This window comes from Scomber scombrus, chromosome 7, assembly GCF_963691925.1.
Source record: "Scomber scombrus chromosome 7, fScoSco1.1, whole genome shotgun sequence".
Lineage (NCBI taxonomy): Eukaryota > Metazoa > Chordata > Actinopteri > Scombriformes > Scombridae > Scomber > Scomber scombrus.
In genome coordinates this window covers 32949756-32974755 of record NC_084976.1, presented here as the reverse complement: position 1 = coordinate 32974755, position 25000 = coordinate 32949756, and the positions used below count along the sequence as shown (strand labels likewise).

Here is a 25000-nt window from a genome sequence, read left to right as displayed (position 1 = left end):
CACACACACACACACCGCCCGGCGCTGCCTCGGTGCAGACAGACGGTGAGGATCAGACGGAGGACACGCAGTCAGACAGCCGGGCGGAGAGAGCCGAGCACCGGGGAGAGAAGCTGATACAGCCCGGGGAGGTTCGGTCCTGATCCCGGTGAGGTTCGGTCCTGTTCCCGGTGAGAGTCGGTCCTGTTCCCGGTGAGGGTCGGTCCTGGTCCCGGTTGAGGTTCGGTCCTTTTCCCGGTGAGGTTCGGTCCTGGTCCCGGTGAGGGTCGGTCCCGTTCCCGGTGAAGTTCGGTCCTGTTCCCGGTGAGAGTCGGTCCTGTTCCCGGTGAGGGTCGGTCCTGTTTCTGTTCCCGGTGAGGGTCGGTCCTGGTCCCGGTTGAGGTTCGGTCCTTTTCCCGGTGAGGTTCGGTCCCGTTCCCGGTGAGGTTCGGTCCTGGTCCCGGTGAGGTTCGGTCCCGTTCCCGGTGAGGTTCGGTCCTGGTCCCGGTGAGAGTCGGTCCCGTTCCCGGTGAGGTTCGGTCCTGGTCCCGGTGAGGGTCGGTCCCGTTCCCGGTGAGGGTCGGTCCTTGTATAGGTTTTATATTATATGGTAACTTTATACTCAGAGAGATGAAAAACTATTAATCAGAGAAAGCTTCTGAATCAGCACTGTGTGTGTGTGTGTGTGTGTGTGTGAGTGTGTGTGTGTGTGTGTGTGTGTGTGTGTGTGTTTGTGTGTGAGTGTGTGTGTGTGTGTGTGTGTGTGTGAGTGTTTTATGTGTGTGTGTGTGTGTGTGTGTGTGTGTGTGTGTGTGTGTGTGTGTGAGTGTTTTATGTGTGTGTGTGTGTGTGTGTGTGTGTGTGTGTGTGTGTGTGTGTGTGTGTGTGTGCTGGCTTCACTGAGGACAAACATTCATTAGTTTGTTTATAAAGGTTACTCATAAAGTGAAATATTAAACACATTATTGAGTTAATCGATTATTAAAGATGAAAAGTTGAATAATTGTCCTTTTAGTGTGTTTTTCATTGAATTATGATAATGAATATAAACATAAACTACGTATTGTGTTTTCTTTCATCTGCTGAAGGAAGAAAGTTTTTCTGGTTTTTAAAGAGGAGGATTAGTGACATCACAGATAGTTAGCAGCCAATCGCGGTTCAATAATCAGGATGGAAACAAACATTTACAGATTCACAGACTGTTGATTTTTACATGAAGTTATTTTATGAGTATTTATACTTTTTAATAGAAAACACATCAGACACAAATATGAGCTTTAGTAGAAACAAACAGGATTGTAAACTGTGAGGATGATCTTTATTTACCTGAGCAACGTCTGACTCCTTCCCAGTGAACCCGGTGTTGTTCACGCTGAACTCAGGTGACCATGTCGTTGCTCAGCCCGGCGCCCAGCAGCACAGACGCCTGCCTCAGCATCGTCCACAGCCTGATGTGCCATCGGCAGGGCGGTGAGAACGAGGGCTTCGCCAAGAGAGCCATCGAGAGCCTGGTGAAGAAGCTGAAGGAGAAGAAGGACGAGCTGGACTCGCTCATCACTGCCGTCACCACCAACGGAGTTCATCCCTGCAAGTGTGTGACCATCCAGAGGACGCTGGACGGGCGGCTGCAGGTAGGAGACGAAGGAGAGAGCTGCAAATAACCTTCTGAAGTTTGACTGTAGAGCATCAGACTGAGTGTTAGAGCATCAAACTGTAGAGCATCAGACTGTAGAGCATCAGACTGTAGAGCATCAGGCTGTAGAGCATCAGACTGTAGAGCATCAGACTGTAGAGCAACAGACTGAGTGTTAGAGCATCAGACTGAGTGTTAGAGCATCAGACTGTAGAGCATCAGACTGTAGAGCATCAGACTGTAGAGCATCAGGCTGTAGAGCATCAGGCTGTAGAGCTGCAGACTGTAGAGCTGCAGACTGTAGAGCATCAGGCTGTAGAGCATCAGACTGTAGAGCTGCAGACTGTAGAGCAGCAGACTGTAGAGCATCAGACTGTAGAGCATCAGACTGTAGAGCATCAGACTGTAGAGCATCAGGCTGTAGAGCATCAGACTGTAGAGCATCAGACTGTAGAGCATCAGACTGTAGAGCAGCAGACTGAGTGTTAGAACATCAGACTGTAGAGCATCAGACTGAGTGTTAGAACATCAGACTGTAGAGCATCAGACTGAGTGTTAGAGCATCAGACTGTAGAGTAACAGACTGTAGGGCAGCAGACTGTAGAGCATCAGACTGTAGAGCATCAGACTGTAGAGCATCAGACTGTAGAACATCAGGCTGAGTGTTAGAGCATCAGACTGTAGAACATCAGGCTGAGTGTTAGAGCATCAGACTGTAGAGCATCAGACTGTAGAGCATCAGACTGAGTGTTAGAGCATCAAACTGTAGAGCATCAGACTGTAGAGCATCAGACTGTAGAGCATCAGGCTGTAGAGCATCAGACTGTAGAGCAGCAGACTGTAGAGCATCAGACTGTAGAGCATCAGGCTGTAGAGCATCAGACTGTAGAGCATCAGGCTGTAGAGCTGCAGACTGTAGAGCATCAGGCTGTAGAGCATCAGACTGTAGAGCATCAGACTGTAGAGCATCAGGCTGTAGAGCATCAGACTGTAGAGCATCAGACTGTAGAACATCAGACTGTAGAGCATCAAACTGAGTGTTAGAGCATCAGACTGTAGAGCATCAAACTGAGTGTTAGAGCATCAGACTGTAGAGCAGCAGACTGTAGAACATCAGACTGAGTGTTAGAGCATCGGGCTGTAGAGCATCAGGCTGTAGAGCATCAGACTGAGTGTTAGAGCATCAGGCTGTAGAGCATCAGACTGAGTGTTAGAGCATCAGGCTGTAGAGCATCAGACTGTAGAGCATCAGACTGTAGAGCAGCAGACTGTAGAGCATCAGACTGAGTGTTAGAGCATCAGACTGTAGAGCATCAGACTGTAGAGCATCAGACTGTAGAGCATCAGACTGAGTGTTAGAGCATCAGGCTGTAGAGCATCAGACTGAGTGTTAGAGCATCAGACTGAGTGTTAGAGCATCAGACTGTAGAGCATCAGACTGTAGAGCATCAGACTGTAGAGCATCAGACTGAGTGTTAGAGCATCAGACTGAGTGTTAGAGCATCAGACTGTAGAGCATCAGACTGTAGAGCATCAGACTGTAGAGCATCAGACTGTAGAGTAGCAGACTGAGTGTTAGAGCATCAGACTGTAGAGCAGCAGACTGTAGAGCATCAGACTGTAGAACATCAGACTGTAGAGCATCAAACTGAGTGTTAGAGCATCAGACTGTAGAGCATCAAACTGAGTGTTAGAGCATCAGACTGTAGAGCAGCAGACTGTAGAACATCAGACTGAGTGTTAGAGCATCGGGCTGTAGAGCATCAGGCTGTAGAGCATCAGACTGAGTGTTAGAGCATCAGGCTGTAGAGCATCAGACTGAGTGTTAGAGCATCAGGCTGTAGAGCATCAGACTGTAGAGCATCAGACTGTAGAGCAGCAGACTGTAGAGCATCAGACTGAGTGTTAGAGCATCAGACTGTAGAGCAGCAGACTGTAGAGCATCAGACTGTAGAGCATCAGACTGAGTGTTAGAGCATCAGGCTGTAGAGCATCAGACTGAGTGTTAGAGCATCAGACTGAGTGTTAGAGCATCAGACTGTAGAGCATCAGACTGAGTGTTAGAGCATCAGACTGAGTGTTAGAGCATCAGACTGTAGAGCATCAGACTGTAGAGCATCAGACTGTAGAGCATCAGACTGTAGAGCAGCAGACTGTAGAGCATCAGACTGTAGAGCAGCAGACTGTAGAGCATCAGGCTGTAGAGCATCAGACTGTAGAGCATCAGACTGTAGAGCAGCAGACTGAGTGTTAGAGCATCAGACTGTAGAGCAGCAGACTGTAGAGCATCAGGCTGAGTGTTAGAGCATCAGACTGTAGAGCAGCAGACTGTAGAGCATCAGACTGTAGAGCATCAGACTGTAGAGCATCAGACTGTAGAGCAGCAGACTGTAGAGCAGCAGACTGTAGAGCAGCAGACTGTAGAGCAGCAGACTGTAGAGCAGCAGACTGTAGAGCATCAGACTGTAGAGCATCAAACTGTAGAGCATCAGACTGTAGAGCATCAGACTGTAGAGCATCAGACTGTAGAGCTGCAGACTGTAGAGCATCAGACTGTAGAGCATCAGACTGTAGAGCATCAGGCTGTAGAGCATCAGACTGTAGAGCATCAGGCTGTAGAGCATCAGACTGTAGAGCATCAGACTGTAGAGCATCAGACTGTAGAGCATCAGGCTGTAGAGCATCAGACTGTAGAACATCAGACTGTAGAGCATCAAACTGAGTGTTAGAGCATCAGACTGTAGAGCATCAAACTGAGTGTTAGAGCATCAGACTGTAGAGCAGCAGACTGTAGAACATCAGACTGAGTGTTAGAGCATCGGGCTGTAGAGCATCAGGCTGTAGAGCATCAGACTGAGTGTTAGAGCATCAGGCTGTAGAGCATCAGACTGAGTGTTAGAGCATCAGACTGTAGAGCATCAGACTGTAGAGCAGCAGACTGTAGAGCATCAGACTGAGTGTTAGAGCATCAGACTGTAGAGCAGCAGACTGTAGAGCATCAGACTGTAGAGCATCAGACTGAGTGTTAGAGCATCAGGCTGTAGAGCATCAGACTGAGTGTTAGAGCATCAGACTGAGTGTTAGAGCATCAGACTGTAGAGCATCAGACTGTAGAGCATCAGACTGAGTGTTAGAGCATCAGACTGAGTGTTAGAGCATCAGACTGTAGAGCATCAGACTGTAGAGCATCAGACTGTAGAGCATCAGACTGTAGAGTAGCAGACTGAGTGTTAGAGCATCAGACTGTAGAGCAGCAGACTGTAGAGCAGCAGACTGTAGAGCATCAGACTGTAGAGCAGCAGACTGTAGAGCATCAGACTGTAGAGCATCAGGCTGTAGAGCATCAGACTGTAGAGCATCAGACTGTAGAGCAACAGACTGAGTGTTAGAGCATCAGACTGAGTGTTAGAGCATCAGACTGTAGAGCATCAGACTGTAGAGCATCAGACTGTAGAGCATCAGACTGTAGAGTAGCAGACTGAGTGTTAGAGCATCAGACTGTAGAGCAGCAGACTGTAGAGCAGCAGACTGTAGAGCATCAGACTGTAGAGCAGCAGACTGTAGAGCATCAGACTGTAGAGCATCAGGCTGTAGAGCATCAGACTGTAGAGCAGCAGACTGTAGAGCAGCAGACTGTAGAGCATCAGACTGTAGAGCAGCAGACTGTAGAGCAGCAGACTGTAGAGCATCAGGCTGTAGAGCATCAGACTGTAGAGCATCAGACTGTAGAGCAACAGACTGAGTGTTAGAGCATCAGACTGTAGAGCAGCAGACTGTAGAGCATCAGGCTGAGTGTTAGAGCATCAGACTGTAGAGCATCAGACTGTAGAGCATCAGACTGTAGAGCAGCAGACTGTAGAGCATCAGACTGTAGAGCATCAGACTGTAGAGCATCAGACTGTAGAGCATCAGACTGTAGAGCAGCAGACTGTAGAGCATCAGACTGTAGAGCAGCAGGCTGTAGAGCAGCAGACTGTAGAGCATCAGACTGTAGAGCATCAGACTGTAAAGCATCAGACTGAGTGTTATAGCATCAGACTGTAGAGCATCAGACTGTAGAGCAGCAGACTGTAGAGCATCAGACTGTAGAGCATCAGACTGTAGAGCATCAGACTGTAGAGCAGCAGACTGTAGAGCATCAGACTGTAGAGCAGCAGGCTGTAGAGCAGCAGACTGTAGAGCATCAGACTGTAGAGCATCAGACTGTAAAGCATCAGACTGAGTGTTATAGCATCAGACTGTAGAGCATCAGACTGTAGAGCAGCAGACTGAGTGCTAGAGCATCAGACTGTAGAGCATCAGGCTGAGTGTTAGAGCATCAGACTGTAGAGCAGCAGACCTCTGCCAACACTGCAGGTCATCGCCTAACACAGTGTGACACCAGCTGTGATCTCCACCAATGAGACGGCTGCGTGACTGCATCACATGACAGTTTACTTCAGTGATCAGTCTGCTGGTGATCAGTCATTTATTGGGTGCTGTGATGTGTTTGGTTGGAGGTCACAGAGGTGAGTTCAGTTAAGACGAGGAACCCTCTCGGTTCTTAGAGGACCAGCACTGATGGATCCAATAGATCCTCCTCCAGAACCCAAAGAACCTTTTTAAACTCCTCTGGAGGATTATTAAGTACTATATGATCATTATAGCTTATTGATAACACAACTCATCTAATGCTGCCTCAGACTAGTCAGAGAGGACTGTGTGTTTATCTGTAAATAACTCAATCTGTTAAATTCAGTTAAATGTTTATCAGCTGACTCATCACTTTGCTTCTAGTCCAGATAAACAGCGCTGTGATAAAGTCTGAGGCAGCATTAGATGAGTAGTGTTATCAATAAGCTCTAATGATCATATATCATTAAAGTGTGTAATAATCAGAGCTCCTCTAACACTGCATGGAGCCTTAATTAATACTAATATTTAATCATTAATGTTTGTATGATGGAGCCTCAGACGTTACACAGTGCTGTATATCACATGGACCATTATGGGCCAGAACTGAGCTTTAAGAACCTCAGTGAGAACCTCCAACAAACCCTGAAGCTGTTCAGGATCCACTGAAGAGTGTGAGATGAACACTTGGCAGGTCACATCTCAGAAGCTTATCGGCCACAACAGGAACCAGAATAAAATATGTATCATGATCTCAGAGGACGTGACTCATGTCTGTCTGTGAACAGAGTTTTAAAATCTGTCAGAGACGGTCAGAGACGATCAGAGACGATCAAAGACGGTCAGAGACGGTCAGAGACGGTCAGAGACGATCAGAGACGGTCAGAGACGGTCAGAGACGATCAGAGATGGTCAGAGACGATCAGAGACGATCAGAGACGATCAGAGACGATCAGAGACGATCAAAGACGGTCAGAGACGGTCAGAGACGATCAGAGACGATCAGAGACGGTCAGAGACGATCAGAGACGATCAGAGACGGTCAGAGACGGTCAGAGACGATCAGAGACGATCAGAGACGATCAGAGACGATCAGAGACGGTCAGAGACGGTCAGAGACGGTCAGAGACGGTCAGAGACGATCAGAGACGGTCAGAGACGATCAGAGACGATCAGAGACGGTCAGAGACGGTCAGAGACGGTCAGAGACGGTCAGAGACGATCAGAGACGATCAGAGACGGTCAGAGACGATCAGAGACGATCAGAGACGATCAGAGACGATCAAAGACGGTCAGAGACGATCAGAGACGGTCAGAGACGATCAGAGACGATCAGAGACGGTCAGAGACGATCAGAGACGGTCAGAGACGGTCAGAGACGATCAGAGACGATCAGAGACGGTCAGAGACGGTCAGAGACGGTCAGAGACGGTCAGAGACGGTCAGAGACGGTCAGAGACGGTCAGAGACGGTCAGAGACGATCAGAGACGGTCAGAGACGGTCAGAGACGGTCAGAGACGGTCAGAGACGATCAGAGACGATCAAAGACGGTCAGAGACGATCAGAGACGATCAGAGACGGTCAGAGACGGTCAGAGACGGTCAGAGACGATCAGAGACGGTCAGAGACGGTCAGAGACGATCAGAGACGGTCAGAGACGATCAGAGACGGTCAGAGACGGTCAGAGACGATCAAAGACGGTCAGAGACGATCAGAGACGGTCAGAGACGATCAAAGACGGTCAGAGACGATCAGAGACGGTCAGAGACGGTCAGAGACGATCAAAGACGGTCAGAGACGGTCAGAGACGGTCAGAGACGATCAAAGACGGTCAGAGACGATCAGAGACGATCAGAGACGATCAGAGACGATCAGAGACGATCAGAGACGGTCAGAGACGATCAGAGACATGGAGGCGACAGACACAACCGTCTCCAGCTGCTCCACATCACAGCTCTCTGCTCAACTGTCACTCATCGCCGGTCTGCTGCCTGCTAACCTTAATTAAACAGATATTAATACATTATTAGATCAATGAAACGTAGTGAAACATTAAAAGCTGATTTATTATTTGAACTGACAGCTGGTGGATTTGTTCATGTAGCAGGTGAATGTCTGAAACCCTTAAAGGACCAAAGAAGAAAGTGTTCAAACAGAGACTCAGTGAAAGAGAGACAGAGTGAGAGGAGGATGAGGAGGAGGAAGGCCAGGCTGGTCGGCTTGTTTTGTCTGAGACACAGGAAAGGGGCCGGGTTAAGTTAAGCCAGACTGTGTGTGTGTGTGTGTGTGTGTGTGTGTGTGTGTGTGTGTGTGTGTGTGTGTGTGTGTGTGTGTGTGTGTGCAGACAGACATGCAGAGGAAGGGAATGTGTACACGTCTGGGTTTCTGCTTGGATCTCAGACCACAGACGGTTTCTACACTGTAAAAAATAAAGAATACTTTTACTGAGACTAAAAATCTCAGTTTTGTTTACAACATTTTTATTTATACGTTTGCACAGAAATTATTATTTTAATGATCCTTATTTATTAATCTGTCCAAATGTCAAAGATTCAGTTTATTCACACTAAGAAGCAGAAGCAGAGAATTTAAACTAAAAATAAAAAAATAAAGAATAATCTGAACGTCTGTGAGTCTTCAGGTTTCACACAGTGTGTCTCAGTCTGTTACTGGCTGTTCAGAAACATCTGTGAGAGGTTTCATTGCAGCTTAAAGTGAACCTGATGTTCTGGGTTCAGAGTCTCACTGAGAACTCCTACAGTCACACATCCAGGAGGAAGTCTGAGTCTAATAAACTGTGAGACATCCAGCTGATCTGAGTTCAGATCAAAGTAACAAGCTGTTTTATTGATGATCCTCTGAAGAGTCTGACTGTCTTCACACTTTGTTTCTGAAAAAGTCTCAAAGGAAGAAAAAGAAGCTGAATGAAGTGTTGAGACGGACGATCTTTTGCAGTGTGTGTGTGTGTGTGTGTGTGTGAATGTTTTGTCTACAGAGTCTTATCCTCTGCCCTTCACCTGTGCACACAGGCCATGCACTGCTCTGATAGGCTGCTTCATGCTGTCTGTGTGTGTGTGTGTGTGTGTGTGTGTGTGTGTGTGAGAGAGTGTGTGTGTGTGTGTGTGTGTGTGTGTGTGTGTGTGTGTGTGTGTGTGTGTGTGTGTGTGTGTGTGTTGATCTGGCACAGGGATAAATAAAGTTGAAATTGAAGTATGACGTTGTACAATACAAACAGCTTCATTAATCTCAATAGAAGCTTCGTGTTGTTAACAGCAAATAATAATATAATATAATATAATATAATATAATATAATATATTATAATATAATATAATATAATATAATATAATATAATATAATATAATATACTATAATGTAATATAATATAATATAATATAATATAATATATTATAATATAATATAATATAATATAATATACTATAATGTAATATAATATAATATAATATAATATAATATAATGTAATATAATATAATATAATATAATATACTATAATGTAATATAATATAATATAATATAATATAATATAATATAATATAATATAATATCAGCAGTGATGTGCGCCCCCTGCTGTACTGCAGCCAACATCACCTCTGTGCTCTGAGTAACATCTGTTTCACCCTGCAGGGTTACACATCTGTATGATCCTGCAGGGTTACACATCTGTATGATCCTGCAGGGTTACACATCTGTATGATCCTGCAGGGCTACACATCTGTATGATCCTGCAGGGCTACACATCTGTATGATCCTGCAGAGCTACACATCTGTATGATCCTGCAGGGCTACACATCTGTATGATCCTGCAGGGGTACACATCTGTATGACCCTGCAGGACTACACATCCGTATGATCCTGCAGGGCTACACATCTGTATGACCGTGCAGGACTACACATCTGTATGATCCTGCAGGGCTACACATCTGTATGATCCTGCAGGGTTACACATCTGTATGATCCTGCAGGGCTACACATCTGTATGATCCTGCAGGGCTACACATCTGTATGACCCTGCAGGGCTACACATCTGTATGATCCTGCAGGGTTACACATCTGTATGATCCTGCAGGGTTACACATCTGTATGACCGTGCAGGACTACACATCTGTATCACCCTGCAGGGCTACACATCTGTATGATCCTGCAGGGCTACACATCTGTATGACCGTGCAGGACTACACATCTGTATGATCCTGCAGGACTACACATCTGTATGATCCTGCAGGGTTACACATCTGTATGATCCTGCAGGGTTACACATCTGTATGATCCTGCAGGGTTACACATCTGTATGATCCTGCAGGGTTACACATCTGTATGACCCTGCAGGGCTACACATCTGTATGACCCTGCAGGGCTACACATCTGTATGATCCTGCAGGACTACACATCTGTATGATCCTGCAGGGCTACACATCTGTATGATCCTGCAGGACTACACATCTGTATGATCCTGCAGGGCTACACATCTGTATGATCCTGCAGGGCTACACATCTGTATGATCCTGCAGGAGCTACACATCTGTATGATCCTGCAGGGCTACACATCTGTATGATCCTGCAGGGCTACACATCTGTATGACCCTGCAGGACTACACATCCGTATGATCCTGCAGGGCTACACATCTGTATGACCGTGCAGGACTACACATCTGTATGATCCTGCAGGGCTACACATCTGTATGATCCTGCAGGGCTACACATCTGTATGATCCTGCAGGGCTACACATCTGTATGATCCTGCAGAGCTACACATCTGTATGATCCTGCAGGGCTACACATCTGTATGATCCTGCAGGGCTACACATCTGTATGACCCTGCAGGACTACACATCCGTATGATCCTGCAGGGCTACACATCTGTATGACCGTGCAGGACTACACATCTGTATGATCCTGCAGGGCTACACATCTGTATGATCCTGCAGGGTTACACATCTGTATGATCCTGCAGGGCTACACATCTGTATGATCCTGCAGGGCTACACATCTGTATGACCCTGCAGGGCTACACATCTGTATGATCCTGCAGGGTTACACATCTGTATGATCCTGCAGGGTTACACATCTGTATGACCGTGCAGGACTACACATCTGTATCACCCTGCAGGGCTACACATCTGTATGATCCTGCAGGGCTACACATCTGTATGACCGTGCAGGACTACACATCTGTATGATCCTGCAGGACTACACATCTGTATGATCCTGCAGGGTTACACATCTGTATGATCCTGCAGGGTTACACATCTGTATGATCCTGCAGGGTTACACATCTGTATGATCCTGCAGGGTTACACATCTGTATGACCGTGCAGGACTACACATCTGTATCACCCTGCAGGGCTACACATCTGTATGACCCTGCAGGGCTACACATCTGTATGATCCTGCAGGACTACACATCTGTATGATCCTGCAGGGTTACACATCTGTATGATCCTGCAGGACTACACATCTGTATGATCCTGCAGGGCTACACATCTGTATGATCCTGCAGGGCTACACATCTGTATGATCCTGCAGAGCTACACATCTGTATGATCCTGCAGGGCTACACATCTGTATGATCCTGCAGGGCTACACATCTGTATGACCCTGCAGGACTACACATCCGTATGATCCTGCAGGGCTACACATCTGTATGACCGTGCAGGACTACACATCTGTATGATCCTGCAGGGCTACACATCTGTATGATCCTGCAGGGTTACACATCTGTATGATCCTGCAGGGCTACACATCTGTATGATCCTGCAGGGCTACACATCTGTATGACCCTGCAGGGCCACACATCTGTATGATCCTGCAGGGTTACACATCTGTATGATCCTGCAGGGTTACACATCTGTATGACCGTGCAGGACTACACATCTGTATCACCCTGCAGGGCTACACATCTGTATGACCCTGCAGGGCTACACATCTGTATGATCCTGCAGGACTACACATCTGTATGATCCTGCAGGGTTACACATCTGTATGATCCTGCAGGACTACACATCTGTATGATCCTGCAGGGCTACACATCTGTATGATCCTGCAGGGCTACACATCTGTATGATCCTGCAGGGCTACACATCTGTATGATCCTGCAGGGTTACACATCTGTATGATCCTGCAGGGTTACACATCTGTATGACCGTGCAGGGTTACACATCTGTATGATCCTGCAGGGTTACACATCTGTATGACCGTGCAGGTTTACACATCTGTATGATCCTGCAGGACTACACATCTGTATGATCCTGCAGGACTACACATCTGTATGATCCTGCAGGGCTACACATCTGTATGACCGTGAAAAGAATTTATTTGAAGTTTCAATAAAGTTAAAGTTCAGACAATGATGATTTTTTACAGTGTGTTAAGGTCTGACTGTCTAACACACACACACACACACACACACACACACACACACACACACACACACACACACACACACACACACACACACACAAGAACATGATGTCATAATTGTGGTTTGGCCTGATGGGTTAACCCTACATCACCTGGTACACACACACACACACACACACACACACACACACACACACACACACACACAGTGTTGCCATGGTAACCTCTGGTCACCATGACTCAGTTTGTTCTCACAGTTCATTTAAATTTCCACGGCTGACTCCTCACTGACCTGTCTGTGTGTGTGTGTGTGTGTGTTTGTACGTGTCTGTGTGTGTGTGTGTCTCACCTTTGTGTGTGTGTGTGTGTGTGTGTCTCACCTGTGTGTGTCTCACCTGTGTGTATGTGTGTGTGTGTCTCACCTGTGTGTGTGTGTGTCTCACCTGTGTGTGTGTGTGTGTGTCTCACCTGTGTGTGTGTGTGTGTGTGTGTGTGTCTCACCTGTGTGTGTGTGTGTGTGTGTGTGTGTCTCACCTGTGTGTGTGTGTGTGTGTGTGTGTGTCTCACCTGTGTGTGTGTGTGTGTGTGTGTGTGTGTCTCAGGTAGCGGGGAGGAAAGGTTTCCCTCATGTGATCTACGCCCGTCTGTGGCGCTGGCCTGACCTCCACAAGAACGAACTCAAACATGTGAAGTTCTGTCAGTTTGCGTTCGACCTGAAGTACGACAGCGTGTGTGTGAACCCGTACCACTACGAGAGGGTGGCGTCCCCCTCCCCCGCCCTCACAGGTACACTCACCTGCTACCTGCACACACCTGGACCTGGTTCAGTCTGGATCTTACTGACCCGTCTGTGTGTCCTCCTTCAGGTCCTCAGTCTCTAATAAAGGAGGAGTTCATGCAGGACTGTCTGCAGATCGACCTGCCCCCCCACTCTGACCCGTACACCCACCCCATCTATCCCAGCATGCCTCTGTCTCCTCCAGGTGAGTCAGGTGTCCTTCCATCCTCCACCATCACACCTAATGTCTTTAAACTGGATCTTATTTCAATTCATTAACAATTTATCACCTGTCTATATATCACCTGTCTATCCATCACCTGTCTATACATCACCTGTCTATACATCACCTGTCTATACATCACCTGTCTATATATCACCTGTCTATATATCACCTGTCTATATATCACCTGTCTATATATCACCTGTCTATATATCACCTGTCTATACATCACCTGTCTATCCATCACCTGTCTATATATCACCTGTCTATACATCACCTGTCTATACATCACCTGTCTATATATCACCTGTCTATATATCACCTGTCTATATATCACCTGTCTATATATCACCTGTCTATATATCACCTGTCTATACATCACCTGTCTATCCATCACCTGTCTATACATCACCTGTCTATCCATCACCTGTCTATATATCACCTGTCTATACATCACCTGTCTATACATCACCTGTCTATCCATCACCTGTCTATATATCACCTGTCTATATATCACCTGTCTATATATCACCTGTCTATACATCACCTGTCTATCCATCACCTGTCTATATATCACCTGTCTATACATCACCTGTCTATACATCACCTGTCTATCCATCACCTGTCTATACATCACCTGTCTATACATCACCTGTCTATACATCACCTGTCTATCCATCACCTGTCTATATATCACCTGTCTATATATCACCTGTCTATACATCACCTGTCTATCCATCACCTGTCTATATATCACCTGTCTATACATCACCTGTCTATACATCACCTGTCTATCCATCACCTGTCTATACATCACCTGTCTATACATCACCTGTCTATACATCACCTGTCTATCCATCACCTGTCTATATATCACCTGTCTATACATCACCTGTCTATACATCACCTGTCTATCCATCACCTGTCTATATATCACCTGTCTATACATCACCTGTCTATACATCACCTGTCTATACATCACCTGTCTATCCATCACCTGTCTATATATCACCTGTCTATATATCACCTGTCTATCCATCACCTGTCTATACATCACCTGTCTATACATCACCTGTCTATACATCACCTGTCTATCCATCACCTGTCTATCCATCACCTGTCTATATATCACATGTCTATACATCACCTGTCTATACATCACCTGTGTTTTTATAAGTATGAAGTATTAATAAACTGTTGACATGTTTGATTTTTATCAGCATGTTGTTGTTAACAGCAGCCACATACATGATTCACATACATGTTTGTGCACTTTGTGTTTAGCAGGAGGATTAAAAAGGAGCCAGATTAGTGATTAATCATCCTGCAGACTTCAGAATATTTTCCATGTGAACTTCTGGTTTTAAATAATGTGAACAGAAACCATGGCAACACTTGAAGAGGTGACTTTATTGCTGTGGTGACCTCACAGCTGTTATGTCTGAATATTCGTCCCTGTGGAGAAACATGAAGACTTCAGGGAGATTCGAGTAGTTGCAGACGAGTTATGTTGATCAGAGTCTGCAGCGGATCTCACTGTCTGATACTGCCCCCTCTGGTCACCAGCTGAACTGCATCTCAGATATTTCTGAGGATGTGCTCAGCAAACAAGAAAAGGATGCAGGACAGGACATGCAGTTAAAAATTAGAATATTAGCCGCAACTGTGGACATATTGTTTAATGATGACAGTATAAGTGTTGGTTAGGACTCACTTCTCTAACGTGTTTCAGTTGTATGTTTGAATTAATGATTGTGTCTGTGTGTTGCAGGCAGCAGCTCCCTGACAGCTGCAGCCCTCTCTGCTGGGGGTTGCAGCAGTGCTGGAGGCTGCAGCAGTGCTGGAGGCTGCAGCAGTGCAGGAGGCTGCAGCAGTGCTGGAGGCTGCAGCAGTGCGGGAGGCTGCAGCAGTGCTGGAGGCTGCAGCAGTGCAGGAGGCTGCAGCAGTGCAGGAGGCTGCAGTCGGACCAGGACTGTTGGTGGGGGAGTCAGCAGTGAGGGCCCAGGCCTCCTCCAGATCGCCCCGCCTCAGAATCACGGAGGCCAGGCATCCCCACTCAACCCAAACCCACCTCACACCACAGAGCCTCCTCACCCTTCCACCCCCACCCCGACGCCCCCACACCAGCAGATCCCTGAGTACAGCAGCCCCCCCAAACCTGGTACTGTATCTGTTGTACTGCATACACCTTAACTGCTGGAAGTACACCTGACCTGAGGTGTTTGTAGTATAGCTGTTAACACATGAGGAGTACCAGCAGTACAAATAGTAGCAGTAGAGTTAACAGGAGTAGTAGCAAACGTAGTATCAGTACAAATAAAAGCAGTAGTTATTAACAGTATTAGTAGCTGTATAGAAGAACTAGTAACACTAGTAATAGTAGAAGTAGTAGTTGTAACAGTAGTACGTAGTAATATTTAAGTAGCAATGGTAGAAATAATTCTCATAGAAATAACAGCAGCTGTAGTACTACTAGCAGTAGTATAGGAATAGTATAACAGTTGTGGTGTAGTAGTTTCAGTAGTAGTAGAAGCAGTACTGATAGCAGTTGTAGGAATAATTGCAGCAGGAGTACAAATGTAGTAACAGTAGTAGTTAGTAGTACTATAAGCTTAAGGATCATTAGCCATAGCTGTAGTAGAGGGAGAGGTAACCCTAACCCAGGATCATAGAAGCCATAGTAGCAGTAGTAGTAATATTAGACAGATGCTGACCTGTGTCATGTTTCATTCTGCAGTCACCTGGGCAGGTAACGGCCCCTCCCCCTACAGCCCGGCAGGACGTCAGCAGAATGGGCGGAGCCACCAGCAGCCTCCATTACATCATCACCATGCGCCCAACACTCACTTCTGTATGACCCCATGCAACCATCACATGTAACCGTCGCCATGCAACCATCACATGTAACCGTCGCCATGCAACCATCACATGTAACCGTCGCCATGTAACCGTCACATGCAACCATCACATGTAACCGTCGCCATGCAACCATCACATGTAACCGTCGCCATGTAACCGTCACATGTAACCATCACATGTAACTATCACATGTAACCGTCGCCATGCAACCGTCACATGTAACCATCACATGTAAACATCACATGTAACCGTCGCCATGCAACCGTCGCCATGCAACCGTCACATGTAACCGTCACATGTAAACATCACATGTAACCGTCGCCATGCAACCGTCGCCATGCAACCATCACATGTAACCGTCGCCATGCAACCGTCACATGTAACCATCACATGTAACCGTCACATGTAACCGTCGCCATGCAACCGTCGCCATGCAACCATCACATGTAACCGTTGCCATGCAACCGTCGCCATGCAACCATCACATGTAACCGTCGCCATACAACCGTTGCCATGCAACCATCACATGTAACCGTCGCCATGTAACCATCACATGCAACCGTCACATGTAACCGTCGCCATGTAACCGTCGCCATGCAACCATCACATGTAACATCACATGTAACCGTCGCCATGCAACCATCACATGTAACCGTCGCCATGCAACCGTCACATGTAAAAATCACATGTAACCGTCGCCATGCAACCGTCGCCATGCAACCATCACATGTAACCATCACATGTAACCATCACATGTAACCGTCACCATGTAACCGTCACCACGTGAATGTGGCAGAAACTAATCTGACGTGTATTATTCTGTTACACTGTGTACAGTCCATCATACGAGTGTTTGTTCCTGCAGGGTCACAGCATCACAGTACTGCTCCATACCCACAACCAGTGTTCAACCACCCAGGTATGAAAGTGTCCAAAAATGTTCCCACTTTGCACATTTTTTTCCCCAATTTCCTGTCCTTTTACTAACCCCCCCCCCCCCTTTCAGGTCCAGAGTTCTGGTGCTCCATCTCGTACTTTGAGTTGGACGTTCAGGTCGGTGAGATGTTTAAGGTCCAGTCCAGCTGTCCTCTGGTGACGGTGGACGGTTACGTGGACCCTTCAGGAGGAGATCGTTTCTGTCTGGGACAGCTGAGCAACGTCCACCGTACCGCCGCCAGCCACCGCGCCAGGTGAGCCTTACCTGGCCTGCACAGGCGCTCCTGTTCCTCACCGTCATTATCTTACTGTGACTAACCACCACTGCTCTACTTCTGCGGGTCTTTTGTGTGCAGGCTGCACATCGGGCGGGGGGTTACGCTGGAGTGTCAGGGGGAGGGTGACATCTGGATGCGTTGCCTTAGTGACCACTCTGTATTCGTCCAGAGTTTCTACCTGGACCGCGAGGCTGGCCGAGCGCCAGGAGACGGAGTCCATAAGATCTATCCTGGAGCTTATATCAAGGTGTGTCGAAATGCAGACAACACACTGCTGATCGTCTCTATCGATCTGATGTTTCTGTTTTTATCTGATCGGTCCTTTAGCAGGACTCGTCTAACACTCGTCTAACACTCGACTAACACTCGTCTAACATTGACAGTGAGACATCTGCTCACACTGTCTATGATCTGACTCCTCAGGACAAACATTTGTAGATTCACTAACAGAATAACTGAGCTCTGTGGGAGCTGAATGATTACATCACATCAGGCTGGAGTCTGACCTGTATGACCTGTCTGTCTCTCACCTATCTCTCCCTCCAGGTGTTTGACCTGTCTGTCCCTCACCTGTCTCTCCCTCCAGGTGTTTGACCTGTCTGTCTCTCACCTGTCTCTCCCTCCAGGTGTTTGACCTGAGGCAGTGTCACAGACAGATGCAGCAGCAGGCAGCTGCAGTCGTCGGTGCGATTCCCGGTAGTGTGGGGGGGGTCACCCCTGCTGTCAGTGAGTACTACCTGTCTCTCTCTCTGAGTACCTGTCTCTGTCTCCGGGTACCTGTCTCTGTCTCTGGGTACCTGTCTCTGTCTCTGGATACCTGTCTCTCTCTGGGTACCTGTCTCTCTCTCTGAGTACCTGTCTCTCTCTCTGGGTACCTGTCTCTCTCTCTGAGTACCTGTCTCTGTCTTTGGGTACCTGTCTCTCTCTGGGTACCTGTCTCTCTCTCTGAGTACCTGTCTCTCTCTCTGAGTACCTGTCTCTGTCTATGGGTACCTGTCTCTCTCTCTGAGTACCTGTCTCTGTCTATGGGTACCTGTCTCTCTCTCTCTGGGTACCTGTCTCTCTCTCTGGGTACCTGTCTTGCTGTGCTGTGTAAAAGGACAGTTCATTGAAGTTTTTGTGAAACTCTTCTCTCCTGACCTTTGACCCCTCCCTCCCTCCCACCTGTGTGCTCAGGTGCAGCAGGTGTGGGCGTGGACGACCTGCGCAGGTTGTGTATCGTGCGTCTGAGCTTTGTTAAAGGGTGGGGGTGTGACTACCCGCGGCGGAGCATCAAGGACACCCCCTGCTGGCTGGAGGTTCACCTGCACCGAGCGCTGCAGCTGCTCGACCAGGTGCTGCACACGCTGCCGCCGCGGGAACAGATGCTGTGATACACAGGTGTGTGTTACCTCATCAGGACCATCCATCACCTGTGGGCTGCAGGTGGGACAGCCAATCATAGCGTCCACAGCTGGAAACAGAGAAGAATGAGCTTTAATGTCACCATCATTAAGCTCCACCCAACCGTCGTCCTCCACGCAGGTGAAACAAACACACCACAGCTCAGTGGTCAGTTTACAGGCTTCAGACAATCAGCCAATCATGTGTTGCCATGGATACAGCATCCAGCGTCTCACTTCAAAGGGTCAGTTCACCCAAAAAACACCAATGTTCTCTCCTCCCCCCACCGACTACATCATCATTTCCTGTTTTATTTAAACATACAGTTCAGCTTCATGTTCTTTGGTGTTTATGAACTGAACACATAATGACTTCCTGAAGCAGTGTCATTTCAATTTTCATACTTTTATATACTGTAAGAATGTGTAACATGAAGACTTGAAGTTAAAGTTAAACTAACACAGCTGATTCATTGTGTTTACTGTGAACACACCTGAAGGCTGATTGGCTCTGTATCACAGCAGCTCACACACACATTATTTGTGTTTTTGTGTCTGTGTCGCCGGCAGCACCCAGTCGGCTCCACCGCACAGAAAATAGAAATCAGTGTTTGTAGTTTGGGTGAACTGACCCTTTAACAGGATCACTTTAAAATGTACCTGCCAAAAATCAGCTGTTAAATCTTTGATGTCAGCTTTAGTTGTTTTTCTTTAAGGTGTTTTTGACAGTTTATTTATTTTTATTGATTATCTACCAAAGATGCATTTCCTTCTCATAATGACATCATATCCTGTTTGCTTTGTGATCAATTTTACTCTAAAATGTCAGATTATTTATTCTGTTGTTGTTTTTTCAGACTTTTATCACGTTTGACATTTGAAAGGCTTTTATACTGAAAGTTTCTTCAACTCTGTAACATCTGATATTTTTTCAAAATAAACTTTTCTTATTAAAAAAAAAAGTAAATCTGCAGCTTTTCTTCCTTCATGATGAAACAGAGACAGAGAGGGAACCTGTCTACAGTTAATCTATTATAATCAATCTCTGCTCTCACTTCTTTGTAAATCACCTAGAGTACTAGTTGTGTGTTTTACAGGATAAATAACTACTAACTGTTAATGTCAGTAAAAGCAGCATTAATGGAGATCCTCGGGTGTTAAAAACAGTAAGGAAGCAGCTCAGACTCCTACAGTCTTTATCATATTTAAACTCTGAATAAAATATGTTTGAATGTTTATCTTTATGAATGAATGTCGGAGCGAACGTGAAGCTACCAGTAAAATATGGCGCCAACGAGGACAAAACCGGGGCGTGTGTAAAGTTTAAATGTTTCATGTTCGCCTTCTCATTGGTCACAGTAAAGTCCCGCCTCTGTGACTACAGCCAATAGGAGCGAAGAGTCTCGCATAATAAGCAGATGGAGGAGGGGCTCGGTGAGTGGCGCGTCATCAGACCAATAGGAGGCCAGAGTCTGAAAATACATGAATATTCATGTTGAGGGGGCGTGGTCTGTCAGCGGAGGTCGGGCGCGAGCGAACATGGAGGTTTAGTTATCGCCTGGCGTCCATCAGTGAGCGCGTGCCTCAGTATATCTGTTTTCTTTAAGTTTTTCTTAGTTTGTTTTTTTGTGTTGAACATGGAGATGAAGAAGAGGATCAGCCTCGAGCTCAGTAACAGGAAGCCCGCGGAGGTGCGTAACTACACAGCACGCGCCTCATCTAACCGCCGACATGACGCTGCTGAAAACACACACACGCTACCTCTGTCCGCGCGAGCTGCTCAACGGCTCCGACATTTTGACCCAGAAATCAGCAGCTCGCGACTCCAACATGGAGGCGGCTCCTCGCGCCGTCTCCGGAGGTTCCCGCCCGCCTCGCGCTGACTTCTCGCTCGTGGGCTTCCACCGAGCCTCGCGCGACCCTCTCGTAGCTAGCATCCATGGTTACTAAGCTAACTGGCTCCTACCGGGGCTCCGGGAGAGTCTACCGGGGCTCCCACCGGGGCTCCGGGAGAGTCTACCGGGGCTCCCACAGGGGCTCCGGGAGAGTCTACCTGGGCTTCCACCGGGGCTCCGGGAGAGTCTACCGGGGCTCCTACAGGGGCTCCGGGAGAGTCTACCGGGGCTCCTACAGGGGGTCCTGGAGAGTCTACTACAGAGTCGCTGCTGAGGCTCGGTCGTTAAAACCCCGCCGGTACGAACAGTTAGTCCCGGTTATATGTTGTCACGGTTTAAAGTGAGACTCTGCTGCTCCTACCGGCTGTGTTTGGGAGGAACAGACCGTTAAACCCAAACAGTTTCAGCCGCAGTTCGGTTAATGAAGCAGTTTGTTTCCGTTAATCAGATAAACGCGTTTAAAGCCGCAGCTACCAGAGAGTGTCAAAGCTGAGAGGAATCAGGCATGATGGGTAGGGTTGGGTCTGCTAAAAGCGTTTCATCCCCTCACACTTCTCTCTATATTACTAAACCTGCTCACACTTCTCTCTATATTACTAAACCTGCTCACACTTCTTTTATGTTACTCTAAACCTGCTCACACTTCTTTTATGTTACTCTAAACCTGCTCACACTTCTCTCTATATTACTAAACCTGCTCACACTTCTCTCTATATTACTAAACCTGCTCATATTAAAGCTGAACATGAGACTCATATCTGTCAGCTTTAATATGAACTCCCTGATGGTACACTGATTTAAACATTTCATCCACACCTGCAACCTACTGTCTTATTATACCCGTTTATCTCCATAATATAATAATGATCTATGATAAACATAATCCTACACATGTTAACACAAACACGTAAACATGTTATTACATGTTAGTGTGTTGTATGACTGTGTTGTTACATGTTGTATGACTGTGTGTTGTTACATGTTGTATGACTGTGTTGTTACATGTTGTATGTTGTTACATGTTGTAAGACTGTGTTGTTACATGTTGTATGACTGTATGTTGTTACATGTTGTATGACTGTATGTTGTTACATGTTGTATGACTGTGTTGTTACATGTTGTATGACTGTGTTGTTACATGTTGTATGACTGTATGTTGTTACATGTTGTATGACTGTGTGTTGTTACATGTTGTATGACTGTGTGTTGTTACATGTTGTATGACTGTGTGTTGTTACATGTTGTATGACTGTATGTTGTTACATGTTGTATGACTGTGTTGTTACATGTTGTATGACTGTGTTGTTACATGTTGTATGACTGTGTGTTGTTACATGTTGTATGACTGTGTGTTGTTACATGTTGTATGACTGTGTTGTTACATGTTGTATGACTGTGTGTTGTTACATGTTGTATGACTGTGTGTTGTTACATGTTGTAATAACTGTATGTTGTTACATGTTGTATGACTGTGTTGTTACATGTTGTATGTTGTTACATGTTGTATGACTGTGTGTTGTTACATGTTGTATGACTGTATGTTGTTACATGTTATATGACTGTATGTTGTTACATGTTGTATGACTGTGTTGTTACATGTTGTATGACTGTATGTTGTTACATGTTGTATGACTGTATGTTGTTACATGTTGTATGTTGTTACATGTTGTATGACTGTGTTGTTACATGTTGTATGACTGTGTTGTTACATGTTGTATGTTGTTACATGTTGTATGACTGTATGTTGTTACATGTTGTATGACTGTGTTGTTACATGTTGTATGTTGTTACATGTTGTATGACTGTATGTTGTTACATGTTGTATGACTGTTGTTACATGTTGTATGACTGTGTTGTTACATGTTGTATGACTGTGTTGTTACATGTTGTATGACTGTGTTGTTACATGTTGTATGACTGTGTTGTTACATGTTGTATGACTGTGTTGTTACATGTTGTATGACTGTATGTTGTTACATGTTGTATGACTGTGTTGTTACATGTTGTATGACTGTGTTGTTACATGTTGTATGACTGTGTGTTGTTACATGTTGTATGACTGTATGTTGTTACATGTTGTATGACTGTATGTTGTTACATGTTGTATGACTGTGTTGTTACATGTTGTATGACTGTGTTGTTACATGTTGTATGACTGTATGTTGTTACATGTTGTATGACTGTTTTGTTACATGTTGTATGACTGTATGTTGTTACATGTTGCATGACTGTGTTGTTACATGTTGTATGACTGTGTTGTTACATGTTGTATGACTGTATGTTGTTACATGTTGTATGACTGTGTTGTTACATGTTGTATGACTGTGTTGTTACATGTTGTATGACTGTGTGTTGTTACATGTTGTATGACTGTATGTTGTTACATGTTGTATGACTGTATGTTGTTACATGTATGACTGTATGTTGTTACATGTTGTATGACTGTATGTTGTTACATGTTGTATGACTGTATGTTGTTACATGTTGTATGACTGTGTGTTGTTACATGTTGTATGACTGTGTGTTGTTACATGTTGTATGACTGTGTGTTGTTACATGTTGTATGACTGTATGTTGTTACATGTTGTATGTTGTTACATGTTGTAAGACTGTGTTGTTACATGTTGTATGACTGTATGTTGTTACATGTTGTATGACTGTGTTGTTACATGTTGTATGACTGTGTGTTGTTACATGTTGTATGACTGTGTTGTTACATGTTGTATGACTGTATGTTGTTACATGGTATATGACTGTATGTTGTTACATGTTGTATGACTGTTGTTACATGTTGTATGACTGTTGTTACATGTTGTATGACTGTGTTGTTACATGATGTATGACTGTGTGTTGTTACATGTTGTATGACTGTGTTGTTACATGTTGTATGACTGTGTTGTTACATGATGTATGACTGTGTGTTGTTACATGTTGTATGACTGTGTGTTGTTACATGTTGTATGACTGTGTGTTGTTACATGTTGTATGACTGTGTTGTTACATGTTGTATGACTGTGTGTTGTTACATGTTGTATGACTGTATGTTGTTACATGTTGTATGACTGTGTTGTTACATGTTGTATGACTGTGTTGTTACATGTTGTATGACTGTATGTTGTTACATGTTGTATGACTGTGTTGTTACATGTTGTATGACTGTGTTGTTACATGATGTATGACTGTATGTTGTTACATGTTGTATGACTGTGTTGTTACATGATGTATGACTGTGTGTTGTTACATGTTGTATGACTGTGTGTTGTTACATGTTGTATGACTGTGTGTTGTTACATGTTGTATGACTGTGTTGTTACATGTTGTATGACTGTGTGTTGTTACATGTTATATGACTGTATGTTGTTACATGTTGTATGACTGTGTTGTTACATGTTGTATGACTGTGTTGTTACATGATGTATGACTGTGTGTTGTTACATGTTGTATGACTGTATGTTGTTACATGTTGTATGACTGTGTGTTGTTACATGTTGTATGACTGTGTGTTGTTACATGTTGTATGACTGTGTGTTGTTACATGTTGTATGACTGTGTTGTTACATGATGTATGACTGTGTTGTTACATGTTGTATGACTGTATGTTGTTACATGTTGTATGACTGTGTGTTGTTACATGTTGTATGACTGTGTTGTTACATGTTGTATGACTGTGTGTTGTTACATGTTGTATGACTGTATGTTGTTACATGTTGTATGACTGTGTGTTGTTACATGTTGTATGACTGTATGTTGTTACATGTTGTATGACTGTGTTGTTACATGTTGTATGACTGTGTTGTTACATGATGTATGACTGTGTGTTGTTACATGTTGTATGACTGTATGTTGTTACATGTTGTATGACTGTGTGTTGTTACATGTTGTATGACTGTGTGTTGTTACATGTTGTATGACTGTGTGTTGTTACATGTTGTATGACTGTGTGTTGTTACATGTTGTATGACTGTGTTGTTACATGATGTATGACTGTGTTGTTACATGTTGTATGACTGTATGTTGTTACATGTTGTATGACTGTGTGTTGTTACATGTTGTATGACTGTGTTGTTACATGTTGTATGACTGTGTGTTGTTACATGTTGTATGACTGTATGTTGTTACATGTTGTATGACTGTGTGTTGTTACATGTTGTATGACTGTATGTTGTTACATGTTGTATGACTGTGTGTTGTTACATGATGTATGACTGTGTTGTTACATGTTGTATGTTGTTACATGTTGTATGACTGTGTTGTTACATGTTGTAT

The 25000-nt window shown here is 45.3% G+C and overlaps 2 protein-coding genes across 2 annotated transcripts in view; both read left to right on the top strand.

Annotated features, from left to right (window-relative positions):
- The first annotated feature begins 1367 nt into the window (after positions 1 to 1367).
- Positions 1368 to 18830, top strand: LOC133983091 (mothers against decapentaplegic homolog 4-like). The gene is made up of 11 exons (XM_062422044.1): positions 1368 to 1610; positions 12986 to 13169; positions 13250 to 13366; positions 15156 to 15194; positions 15318 to 15545; positions 16122 to 16235; positions 17109 to 17162; positions 17250 to 17433; positions 17536 to 17704; positions 18084 to 18184; positions 18623 to 18830. Exons 1-11 carry the CDS (start codon positions 1368 to 1370, stop codon positions 18828 to 18830), a joined length of 1641 nt encoding a protein of 546 aa, XP_062278028.1.
- A 1542-nt stretch (positions 18831 to 20372) lies between these two features.
- The window catches only part of LOC133983121 (acidic leucine-rich nuclear phosphoprotein 32 family member E-like), a gene marked incomplete in the record, with an annotated part of 35994 nt that continues 31366 nt past the window's right edge, over positions 20373 to 25000 (top strand). Inside the window, 1 exon segment of the mRNA XM_062422076.1 lies at positions 20373 to 20530. Within this exon segment, the coding sequence (XP_062278060.1) occupies positions 20477 to 20530 (54 nt within the window).